This window comes from Globicephala melas, chromosome 13 (assembly GCF_963455315.2).
Source record: "Globicephala melas chromosome 13, mGloMel1.2, whole genome shotgun sequence".
In the NCBI taxonomy this organism is placed as follows: Eukaryota; Metazoa; Chordata; class Mammalia; order Artiodactyla; family Delphinidae; genus Globicephala; species Globicephala melas.
In genome coordinates, this window is record NC_083326.1 from 40,058,147 (window position 1) to 40,070,679 (window position 12,533).

Consider the following 12,533-nt stretch of genomic DNA (forward strand, 5'->3'; position numbering starts at 1 on the left):
CAACTCAGTGGGATGGGTTGGCCCTCATTGAGCTAAGGTACCAACAAGGGGGAACAGGTCTGTAGGTGTGGGAAGATGAAGGGTTTAGTTTTGGGCTTACAGAGTTTGAGTTGCTTGTGGGGTGTCTGAGTGGAGATATCCAGTGTCAGTTGGATATCTGGATATGGAACTCCTTAATATGGACTATATTCCAGGAATTATTAATAAACATATAAAATGTACCAATGTGCCTTAATTGAGCCAGGACTGGGAATATTTCCCAAGAGGAGACTGTGTGCACAAGTAGGGCTATTCCACATTCTAGATAACAAAATGAGGCACAAATTTGGGGTTAGAAACTTCCTCCCCACTTCTGAACAATGCCCTTGGTAGCTGTTCAAGGACTGTGTGGCTTTGGAAATGCTGGAAAGTGGCAGCCTTGGTGGGACATTGCTTTGTTATGATGGGGAGTTAATGGAGCTAATGGTGAGCCTATCTCAAGGTGCTTCATCAGCAGAAGATTTGACAGTGAGAAGCCAAGTCTGGAAGGGACACTGACTTTACATGCTGACTATTCTGGATAAGCTGGTTCCTGAGAACATGGGGTGCGGTTTTGAAGGACACCTTGAACACTTGAGAGCCATAACAATAACGGTGAAGCCTTGAGAGAAAGTCAAACTGTATAGGGAGAGAAGCGGTCAAGAACAAAACTTTGGTTAAAATCTGACTTCAAGGTGTCTGGAGGCTACTAAGAGACAGAAAAAGAGAAGTAGAGTGGTCAGAAAAAATAGGAGACCGGACTACAATGGTGACATAAGGAAGAATTTCCAGAATGGTGACCCATGGTGTTGACATCCCCAAAGTGCTGAAGAGCACGAGAAATGAAGATGAAAGTGAAAATAGTCACTGTATCCACCATGGCTCATGGGAGTGGGATCATTAACGTCGTTTCCTTGAATTTTTGAAATCAGTTTTTCTAAAACTCATAGTGTACGTTGCAAAATCACGCTTCAGGTGCCATTCCAACTACGCACATGCTAACTGCTGTCAATATTCTGAAGAAGGACGGTCTGCCTTTGAACCACTCAACAGTGTTTGTTGAGCACCTCCATTTGCCTCCCTTTGGTTTCTGGTCCCTCCTCCACTCAGAGCCCACTGGTATCACTCTGCTTTCTCCCCAGGACCTTCCTCATCTTGTTAGGCAGGCTTCCATGTTCTGAAAGAGTGTTTTCCAATCTTTTCCCTCCCATTAAAACCTACTTATCCTGTGCTCTGAGGCTTTTAAACCAACACTGATTCAGCATCTAAGCTGGATGGGTTTGAAGGGAAAGGTTCAGCGTCCATCCCTAAGAAGAAGTTCACGTGAATGAGTGACACAGAAAACTTTCCTTTGTAAATTCTTTGTAAGTAAGTGTCATACAAAGCAGAGTAAATGTGCTCTCAGAGCAGAAAAACAGAGAAGAAAGGGAGCTTGATTCCGAGAACAAACAATTTATTCTGCTAAAAACCAGTTGGATGAAATTATTTGACCTGATGAACTTACTTGATGGCTGAAAAGGCCAAGGTGAGAATGACATTTACATTTAACTGAAAACTACTTTTCAGTTTTAATCTAAGGTACTAAGCAAACTGATAATTAGAGCATTATACTGAGGGGAAATTTTGGTTTAGGGCAACTTGCCCAAAATTGCTTTTAATCAAAGTATGTAGGCACACAGTTTTTTTTGTTTCTGTTTTTTGGTTTAGTTTTATTTTTTGGCTTATTTGTGAGTCCATGTTACTCCTAACTTTGTTTCTTTGCCTTTTTGTTTTTGTTTCTGCTGCTTGCGGTTATGAGCTCCGAGTAGATGTTTAACACATGTATGTGTCACAGTCACCTGAATTTGCCAAAATTTCTTATCAATTGTTCTTCTTATGAATTGTTACCTGAGGGCAGACAGCAAAAGCACAAAGAACTACAATCCTGCAGCATGTGGAATAAAATCACAATCAAAGAAAGATAGACAAGATGAAAAGGCAGAGGGCTATGTACCAGATGAAGGAACAAGATAAAACTCCAGAAAAACAACTAAATAAGACTGAGATAGGTAATCTTCCAGAAAGAGATTTCAGAATAATGATAGTGAAGATGATCCAGGACCTAGGAAAAAGAATGCAGGCAAAGATAGAGAAGATGCAAGAAATGTTTAACAAAGATCTAGAAGAATTAAAGAACAAACAAACAGAGATGAACAATACAATATCTGAAAAGAAAAATACACTAGAAGGAATCAATAGCAGAGTAACTGAGGCAGAAGAACGGATAAGTGTCCTGGTAGACAGAATAGTGGAATTCACTGCTGTGGAAAAGAATAAAGAAAAATAATGAAAAGAAATGAAGACAGCCTAAGAGACCTCTGGGCCAACATCAAATACAACATCATTCGCGTTATAGGGGTCCCAGAAGGAGAAGAGAGAGAGAAAGGACCAGCGAAAATATTTGAAGAGATTATAGTTGAAAACTTCCCTAACATGGGAAAGGAAATAGCCACCCAAGTCCAGGAAGCGCAGAGAGTCCCATACAGGATAAACCCAAGGAGAAACACACTGAGACACATAGTACTCAAACTGGCAAAAATTAAAGACAAAGAAAAATTATTGAAAGCAGCAAGGGAAAAATGACAAATAACATACAAGAGAACTCCCATAAGGTTAACAGCTGATTTCTCTACAAGCCAGAAGGGAGTGGCATGATATACTTAAAGTGATGGAAGAGAAGAACGTACAACTAAGATTACTCTACCCGGCAAGGATCTCATTCAGATTTGAGAGAGAAATCAAAAGCTTTACAGACAAGCAAAAGCTAAGAGAATCCAGCACCACCAAACCAGCTCTACAACTAAAGGAACTTCTCTAAGTGGGAAACACAAGAGAAGAAAAGGACCTACAAAAACAAACCCAAAACAATTAAGAAAATGGTAATAGGAACAAACATATCGATAATTACCTTAAACATGAATGGATTAAATGCTCCAACCAAAAGACATAGGTTTGCTGAATGGATGCAAAAACAAGACCGATATATATGCTGTCTACAAGAGACCCACTTCAGACCTAGGGACACATACAGACTGAAAGTGAGGGGATGGAAAAAGATATTCTATGCAAGTGGAAATCAAAAGAAAACTGGAGTAGCATTACTCATATCAGATAAAATATACTTTAAAATAAAGAATGTTACAAGAGGTAAGGAAGGACGACACTACATAATGATCAAGGGATCAATCCGAGAAGAAGATATAACAATTATAAAATATATGCACTCAACATAGGAGCACCTCAATACATAAGGCAACTGCTAACAGCTCTAAAAGAGGAAATCGACAGTAACACAATAATAGTGGGGGACCTTAACACTTCACTTACACCAATGGATAGATCATCCAACAGAAAATTAATAAGGAAACACAAGCTTTAAAGGACAAAATAGACCAGATAGATTTAATTGATATCTATAGGATATCCCATCCCAAAACAGCAGATTATACTTTCTTCTCAAGTGCACACAGAACATTCTCCAGGATAGATCATATCTAGGGTCACAAATCAAGCCTCAGTAAAGTTAAGAAAACTGAAATCATATGAAGCATCTTTTCTGACCACAATGCTATGAGATTAGAAATCAATTACGGGGGAAAAAAACGTAAAAAAGACAAACAAATGGAGGCTAAACAATACATTACTAAATAACCAAGAGATCACAGAAGAAATCAAAGAGGAAATCAGAAAATACCTAGAGACAAATGACAATGAAAAGACGATGATCCAAAACCTATGGGATGCAGCAAAAGCAGTTCTAAGAGGGAAGTTTATAGCTATACAAGCCTACCTCAAGAAACAAGAAAAATCTCAAATAAACAATCTAACGTTACACCTAAAGGAACTAGAGAAAGAAGAACAAACAAAACCCAAAGTTAGCAGAAGGAAAGAAATCATCAAGATCAGCGCAGAATAAATGAAATAGAAACAAAGAAAACAATAGCAAAGATCAATAGAACTAAAAGCTGGTTCCTTGAGAAGATAAACACAATTGATAAACCATTAGCCAGACTGATCAAGAAAAAGAGGGAGAGGACTCAAATCATTAAAATTAGAAATGAAAAGGGAGAAGTTACAATGGACACTGCAGAAATACAAAGCATCTTAAGAGACTACTACAAGCAACACTATGCCAATAAAAGGGACAACCTGGAAGAAATGGACAAATTCTTACAAAGGTATAACTTTCCATGACTGAACCAGGAAGAAATAGAAAATATGAACAGACCAATCACAAGTAATGAAATTGAAACTGTGATTAAAAATCTTCCTACAAACAAAAGTCCACGACCAGATGGCTTCACAGGTGAATTCTATCAAACACTTAAAGAAGAGCTAACACCTATCCTTCTCAAACTCTTCCAAAAAACTGCAGGGGAAGGAACACTCCCAAACTCATTCTATGAGGTCACTATCACCCTGATAACAAAACCAGACAAAGATACTACAAAAAAAGAAAATTACAGACCAATATCACTGATGAATACAGATAAAAATATCCTCAACAAAATACCAGCAAACAGAATCCAAATACACATTAAAAGGATCAAACACCAGGATCAAGTGGGATTTATCCCAGCGATGCAAGGATTCTTCAATATATGCAAATCAATCAATGTGATACACCATATTAACAAATTGAAGAATTAAAAACCACATGATCATCTCGATAGATGCAGAAAAGGCTTTTGTCAAAATTCAACACCCATTTATGATAAAAACTCTCCAGAAAGTGGCATAGAGGGAACCTACCTCAACATAATAAAGGCCATATATTACAAACCCACAGCAAACATCATTCTCAATGGTGAAAAACTGAAAGCATTTCCTCTAAGATCAGGAACAAGACAAGGATGTCCACTCTCACCACTATTATTCAACATAGTTTTGGAAGTCCTAGCCACAGCAATCAGAGAAGAAAAAGAAATAAAAGAATACAAATTGGAAAAGAAGAAGTAAAACTGTCACTGTTTGCAGATGACATGATACTATACATAGAGAATCCTAAAGATGCCACCAGAAAACTACTACAGCTAATCAATGAATTTGGTAAAGTTGCAGGATACAAAATTAATGCACAGAAATCTCTTGCATTCCTATACACTAATGATGAATAATCTGAAAAGGACATTAAGGAAACACTCCCATTTACCACTGCAACAAAAAGAATAAAATACCTAGGAATAAACCTACTCAGGGAGACAAAAGACCTGTATGCAAAAAACTATAAGACACTGATGAAAGAAATTAAAGATGATACCAACAGATGGAGACATATACCATGTTCTTGGATTGGAAGAATCAATATTGTGAAAATGACTCTACTACCCAAAGCAATATACAGATTCAATGCAATCCCTATCAAATTACCAATGGCATTTTCTACAGAACTAGAACAGAAAATCTTAAAATTTATATGAAGACACAAAAGACCCTGAATAGCCAAAGCAGTGTTGAGGGAAAAAAACGGAGCTGGAGGAATCAGACTCCCTGACTTCAGACTATATTACAAAGCGTAATCAAGACAATATGGTACTGGCACCAAAACAGAAATATAGATCAATGGAACAGGATAGAAAGCACAGAGAGAAACCCATGCTCCTATGGTCAACTAATCTATGACAAAGGAGGCAAGGATATACAATGGAGAAAAGACAGTCTCTTCAGTAAGTGGTGCTGGGAAAGCTGGACAGCTACATGTAAAAGAATGAAATTAGAACACTCCTTAACACCATACACAAAAATAAACTCAAAATGGATTAGAGACCTAAATGTAAGCCCGGACACTATAAAACTCTTAGAGGAAAACATAGGAAGAACACTCTGACATAAATCACAGCAAGTTATTTTTTGATCCATCTCCTAGAGTAATGGAAATAAAAACACAAATAAACAAATGGGACCTAATGAAACTTCAAAGCTTTTGCACAGCAAAGGAAACCATAAACAAGATGAAAAGACAACCCTCAGAATGGGCAAAAATATTTGCAAATGAATCAACAAAGGATTAATCTCCAAAATACATAAACACCTCATGCAGCTCAATATTAAAAAAACAAACAACCCAATCCAAAAATGGGCAGAAGATCTAAATAGACATTTCTCCAAAGAAGACATACAGATCGCCAAGAGGCACATGAAAAGCTGCTCAGCATCATTAATTATTAGAGAATGCAAATCAAAACTACAATGAAGTATCACCTCACACCAGTTAGAATGGTATCATCAGAAAATCTACAAACAATAAATTCTGGAGAGGGTGTGGAGAAAAGGGAACCCTCTTGCACTGTTGGTGGGAATGTAAATTGATACAGCCACTATGGAGAACAGTATGGAGGTTCCTTAAAAAACTAAAAATAGAATTACCATATGACCCAGCAATCCCACTACTGGGCATATACCCAGAGAAAACCATAATTCAAAAAGATACATGCACCCCAATGTTCATTGCAGCACTATTTACAATAGCCAGGTCATGGAAGCAACCTAAATGCCCATCGACAGACGAATGGATAAAGAAGATGTAGTACATATATACAATGGAATATTACTCAGCCATAAAAAGGAATGAAATTCGGTCATCTGTGGAAACGTGGATGCATCTAGAGACTGTCATACAGAGTGAAGTAAGTCAGAAAGAGAAAAACAAATATCGTATATTAACACATATATGTGGAACCTAGAAAATGGTAGAGATGAAACGGTTTTCAGGGCAGAAATTGAGACACAAATGTAGAGAACAAACGTATGGACACCAAGGGGGGAAAGTGGCGGGAGTGGGGTGGTGGTGTGATGAATTGGGAGATTGGGATTGACATGTATACACTGATTTGTATAAAACTGATGACTGATAAGAACCTGCTGTCTATAAAAAAAATTAAATTAAATTTAAAAAAATCATCACCCTGTTTTCTGTGTTCTCTGTTCTTTTGCTTTTGTAAGGTTCCCCTCAGCTTGACTAACCTTTAGACAGGTTTCTTCCTGACTCTAGGTCTTTGATCTCCCTTTTCTTAGAGCACTTACTTTTCTACAAAACTTTCCTTTGTAAATTCTTTGTCTGCCCCTTTAAAGAGGTAAACCTCCCAGACTTTTGCCAGTTTTACAACCCAGGAATATCTTTCTCAAGGACTGGGAGCCATTCTTTGGAAATGAAATCATTGAAGGAGATCTCCTAGTCTCTGTGGGAGGGTAGGAGCCTAACTTCCTCATTGTGACAATGAGCAAACACAGTTGACCAACTTCCCCTCTGGTATCCTCCAGTACTTCTGCTCTAGCTCACCCCAGTGCTTAGAAACCCTCCTGTCTTTGGTTCCGGCAGAGCTGAGTTCCATCTCTCTCCCCTCTCACAATAGTATTGAAAGAAGTCTTCCCTGCCTTCTTAACTGCTTTTTTTTTCCTGTGACATTTGCAATTTCTAAAACCAAGAAACTCTTCAGCACTTTCCTTTCATGTTTAAAAAGAACTACTTCTAGGTAATTCTTAGCTGACCAGATTTACAAGTTCTTCCTTCTTTTTCAGCTCCCTGTCTAGACATCATAGATTCCTGGAAGAAGTTACTTTCTAAGTTTCGATGTCAGTCTTCTCTGATAATAGTTTCCTTGTTTTCTTTGGTGTCCTGCTGATAGAACTGGGGTAACCCATATATTTTTCAAATATTTAACACATTCTCAATGAGATTACATTTCTCTTTTGTCTGACAGACTATCAAAATCAATTTCTCCTGTTGAAATCAGCCAACTGCTTTATCTGGCAGAATCCCACTTACTGTGGACATGTGTCCTATTTAGTGTTAATCTGAACACGATGCTCACTAATGAATTGTTAAGGTCAGATGTGCTTACTTGCTTTTGAAGAGAGGAAGAACGGAAGAAAGATACATATCTGTGTGGCTTGCTTAACTATTTTGATCACTAATCAGGAGAACTCAAAACGATTTAATAAACTGTATGACCTCCCTGAGAAGCTTCTATGAAAAGGTTAAGTTACAATTTGGGAAATGAATGCACAATTTTCCTAAGTCTCTCTCATTTGAAAAATTTTAGAGCTTTTCTGTTTCTATGGCTATAAAACTTATGTTGATCTTTCTTTGAGTTGGACAACTTTTTTTTTTTTTTGCGGTACGCGGGCCTCTCACTGTTGTGGCCTCTCCTGTTGCGGAGCACAGGCTCCGGATGCGCAGGCTCATCGACCATGGCTCACGGGCCCAGCCGCTCCACGGCACGTGGGATCCTCCCAGACCGGGGCACGAACCCGTGTCCCCTGCATCGGCAGGCGGACCTCCAACCACTGCGCCACCAGGGAAGCCCTGAGTTGGACAACTTTAATTCAAAAGGCATTTGTGACATATGTGTTTGTCTGTGCCAGACACTGCACCAGGTTTAGAAGGAGCTGGGATTATGTACTTAAATTCAGATAAATGTTATAAAATCATGACATAAGCACACTTTTAAAATTCTTACAGTCTGTTGGCTAATACGGTCTTTAATGTAACAATGATAAATTTAAAGATTTCCTCTAAGACTTTATTGCTTTTCTATGTTAAAAATTAATGTTTTTTTTCTTTTTCTGACAAAACACTGGTCCATGATATACAGAGCTCTTGCCTCTTCAGTCTAAGAATCTATGATACGAGAGGATACCTGTGCTGCTTTGGATTTTGTCTAGATGGCCAGGCAGTAACTAGGTTCCTTCCTCTGTCAGATTTGTATCAACAAAGGTCACAGTTCCAGATGACTGGTCAGGCCAGAAGTGAGGCTACAGTATCAGACATGGAAATTGGAAGGTCATGGCTGAAACTGTCACAGGCACTTTAGACATGTTTCTAAAAGTGGAAAAAGCAAGGAGCATGATTGAGATTCTCCACATCAATTTTAATTTTCCTTCCTCTTTGTTAGTTCTAATGCTGTCTTGGTGCCTCCAGATTATTGGGAAATGATAAAGGAAAATGTGAATCTTATTGTCTGGGGCTTTCCTTTATCTGCTCTGACCCTCATTCTTGCCAATCAGTTTCAATCTTCAGTAGAAGCCTAATTTTGCCTCTTGGCTTCCCCGAGTAAAAGGCTTACGACTCACTTCTGCTCATCCTCATTCCTTCTGCAGGGAAGGAGAGATAAAAAGCCCATAAGAGAATCGTACTTTTTTCTTTATAACATTTAACTTGAGATGTGTGTTCTCCCCCCAATGTCAAGTTCTTCTTCCTTATGAATAAGAAAAATGGTCTAGAAGGAGATACTACCACCCAATTACTTACACAGCAACCTTGCATTTACATAAACCAACAATCTTTATTTAATAAGTTCTCCATTGGAGTCAGTAAATATAGTCTTGGTTTGGTTTTCCTTGCATAGCAGGTCACCTCCAAGCTCTTTTAAACCTTTGTTTTCCTTTTCACTTTTTAGAAGCTAGTTTGTAGGACAGCTTGTCCCCCGTTGCATGAAGTTCAAATGACAGCTTATAGCTTGGTCTGGTAATCACGCCTGACTCCTCTTTCCCATATGAACATATGATATTGTTTTGTGGGTAAGACATTCAATGATTCATTTCAAAATTTTCATCTATTTCCTGCAATGTGCCAGACCCTGTGGTAGTACAGGGAAATGAACACAGACTTTGAAGTTTAGTGGATTGTATTAATGCCAACACTAAATAGTGTTTATTAAGCATCTGTGTATGTATATATACATTCAGGTCCACGAAACTTTTTCTTTCATATAAGATATACAGTCTTAGTAACAAATTATGATGATTCACTGTCTAATTTAATTCTTACTCAAGAGGAGGCAAAAACGCCTAAACATACATTTTATGTAAAGACTTTAGGATTTTAGGGAAAAGTACAAATGTCATAAGGATTAAGTGGTTGTTTCCAGCCTTCCATGAGTATTCAAGGGTGTTCCTTCAAAGTTCCATACTTACTCATCTCTGCAAACAGCTGTCTTCTTTCTGCCATGGTATTTCCTCTTTTCCCACTATCTTCAATCATTCTATGAGACAAAATGGTTACAATGTGTATTAGCCTCATGTTAATAAGGCAAACAGCTATTTCTACATAAACACACTTGCTATGGTCATGCCACAGACGTAGACACCAACTACTTAAAACTGTGTCTGTAAAAAGAATAGCTTTACTTTGACTAACTTAAATGGTTGTACATATTTTCCATATATAATATTGTAGTTGTGGAAGGGGGTGTAAAATTTTTATTTTCTAATGTACAAATAACTACAATAGCAGATCACCTTGTGCTATAACGGAATACAACCCTCTACCATCTGTTAGGTGATGCATTTCACATAGAGTTCCTCTTTCAATTTTGGGAATACCTATGAATAATATAGAGCAGATATTACAGATCCCATTCAAGAAATGATGAGATTGAGAGTCTCATGGACATAGTAAGGGAAATGGCATAGACTTGTGTACTCCAAGACCAGTCTGCTTTCCACTACATTCTGTTACAGCTTGTCCTGTGTGCACTCAAAACCTCAATTTAGAAGAAGGTCATTTCCTAAATGTTCATTTCTAATTTAAGTGTTTGGAATCTGCAACTGTTTTTCTGTACATAATAATTTCAGGCAAAGTGGTTAGGTTTACCTATCTCTACTTAATCATACTATCGTCTGCAACAGAACTACTTAAAAAATACTACGAAAACACCAACAGTTAAAATGGAGAATAAAAAAAATTTTTTAATTAAAATTTGACTTAAGGAAAAAGAAAATAATGAGAAAGTTAATGGAAATGTTGTTTAGCCCGATAGAGGGTTTTGGGCTAAATATACGTGTTTTATAGGTTGATGGAGCTGATTTTTTGTTATAGCAAATTAAGCTTTTAAAAACCAAGGTTTTCTCTCTCACGCACACATATATACATACACTTATATACATATATATATGTTTTGATTCAGGCATGGTAAACAGAAGGCACAGCTGATCTTTTTGGCTTTCAATGGACCCTGTTCTTTTTCAAATATGAATTTTGCTCATGTTATTGTTATTATTTTTGCCTGGATTGCCCTCAGCCTACGAATGGATAAGTTGCAGTTATCCTTCAGGTCTCAGTTTAGCTGTATCTTCCTCTGAAATTTTCCTGCACTCTCTATGATGGTTTGGTTACTGTCCTCTGAATCTCCACAGTCTGTTATACCTCTTTCTCAGCGCTGAGCATTCACTTAACAAATGTTTATCGAGTGCCTTCTACACTCCAGGAACCAAACTAAGCTCTGGGTATACAACAGTGATGAAGTCACAGTTCCTGCCCTCAAGGCGCTTACACTCTAGTAGTGAGATACAGAAGCATAAAAGCAGTGAAAACACAATGAGGCAACTACAGCCGTAGAAGTGTAAAGAAAGATATGTGAATGTGAGAGAGGTTGACTACCTGGGGGTAAATTTAAGGGAACTACAATCCTCCCTTGGTATCCACAGGGGATTGGTTCCAGCCTCTCCCCTGTTTCCCCAATACCAAAATCCTCACATGCTCAAGTCCCTTATATAAAACAGTGATGTACGGTTGGTCCCCTGGATCTGCCTTTGATGGGGAGTTGGTTGAGTCCTCAGTGTGGACCCCACAGATATGGAGGGCCCGTTGTGCTTGTAGAAGACTGCTCAAAAGATGATGACTCACTGGGGACTCAAAGAAGAAAATTGGTGGAGAAACAAAATGTGATGTCAGACAAACTGGTCAAACAGCCTCTCCAGTTGCTTCTATGAGTTAAGGATTATTTGCCTACTGCTAGGAAAGGAAAGAAGGGCATGGAACAGCCTTAGTTTACAGAGTTAAGAGTGTGTATCCATTCACAATGGGTGGTAATATAACCAAGGTCAGGCTTCAATAATAACTGGAAAAACACAGAGTTGTTAATGAGGCTTCCTCAACTTGGTAACGATGCAGTGCTGAACACAGTCCAATGCTTTCTTTTCATGAGATTTTAAATGTGTAGGTATGGTTGATATATATAGATCAGGAGAAACACACACCCCTCCTGAATCACGTAACCCATCTCCTTTCCTCCAGAGGAAGTGGGCAGAAAATAATCTGACATTCACAAACTAGTCTGGGAAGAGCTTCCAATTTTTATTTCAAGAGCTCAGAAGTAGAGCTGAAGCAGTATAGAGATAGGGGATAGAAACAGGATATATTCCTGCATCTGTCTATATGTTGGACTGAGATGAGAAGAACCATTATAAATAAATCACAAAGGATGGCAGGCTGGAAAGCTATGATTGAAAATGTCAGGGAGCAGGGGAGTGGGAAGGGTAAGCTGGGACGAAGTGAGAGAGAGGCATGGATTTATATACACTACCGAATGTAAAATAGATAGCTAGTGGGAAGCAGCTGCATAGCACAGGGAGATCAGCTCGGTGCTTTGTGTCCACCTAGAGGGGTGGGATAGGGCGGGTGGGAGGGAGATGAAAGAGGGAGGAGATATGGGGATATATGTATACGTATAGCTGATTCACTTTGTTATAAAGCA

General features: G+C 38.3%; 1 protein-coding gene across 36 annotated transcripts in view; it reads right to left on the bottom strand.

Moving 5' to 3' along the window:
• DTNA (dystrobrevin alpha) overlaps positions 1–12,533 on the bottom strand; it is a 403,422-nt gene that overhangs the window by 119,048 nt on the left and 271,841 nt on the right. For all 36 annotated transcript variants that reach the window (XM_070047034.1, XM_070047039.1, XM_070047037.1 and 33 more), the window contains one exon: positions 9,973–10,040. In XM_070047034.1, the coding sequence (XP_069903135.1) occupies positions 9,973–10,039 (67 nt within the window). In that variant the 5' untranslated portion in view covers position 10,040. The remainder of the gene's footprint in view (positions 1–9,972; positions 10,041–12,533) is intronic.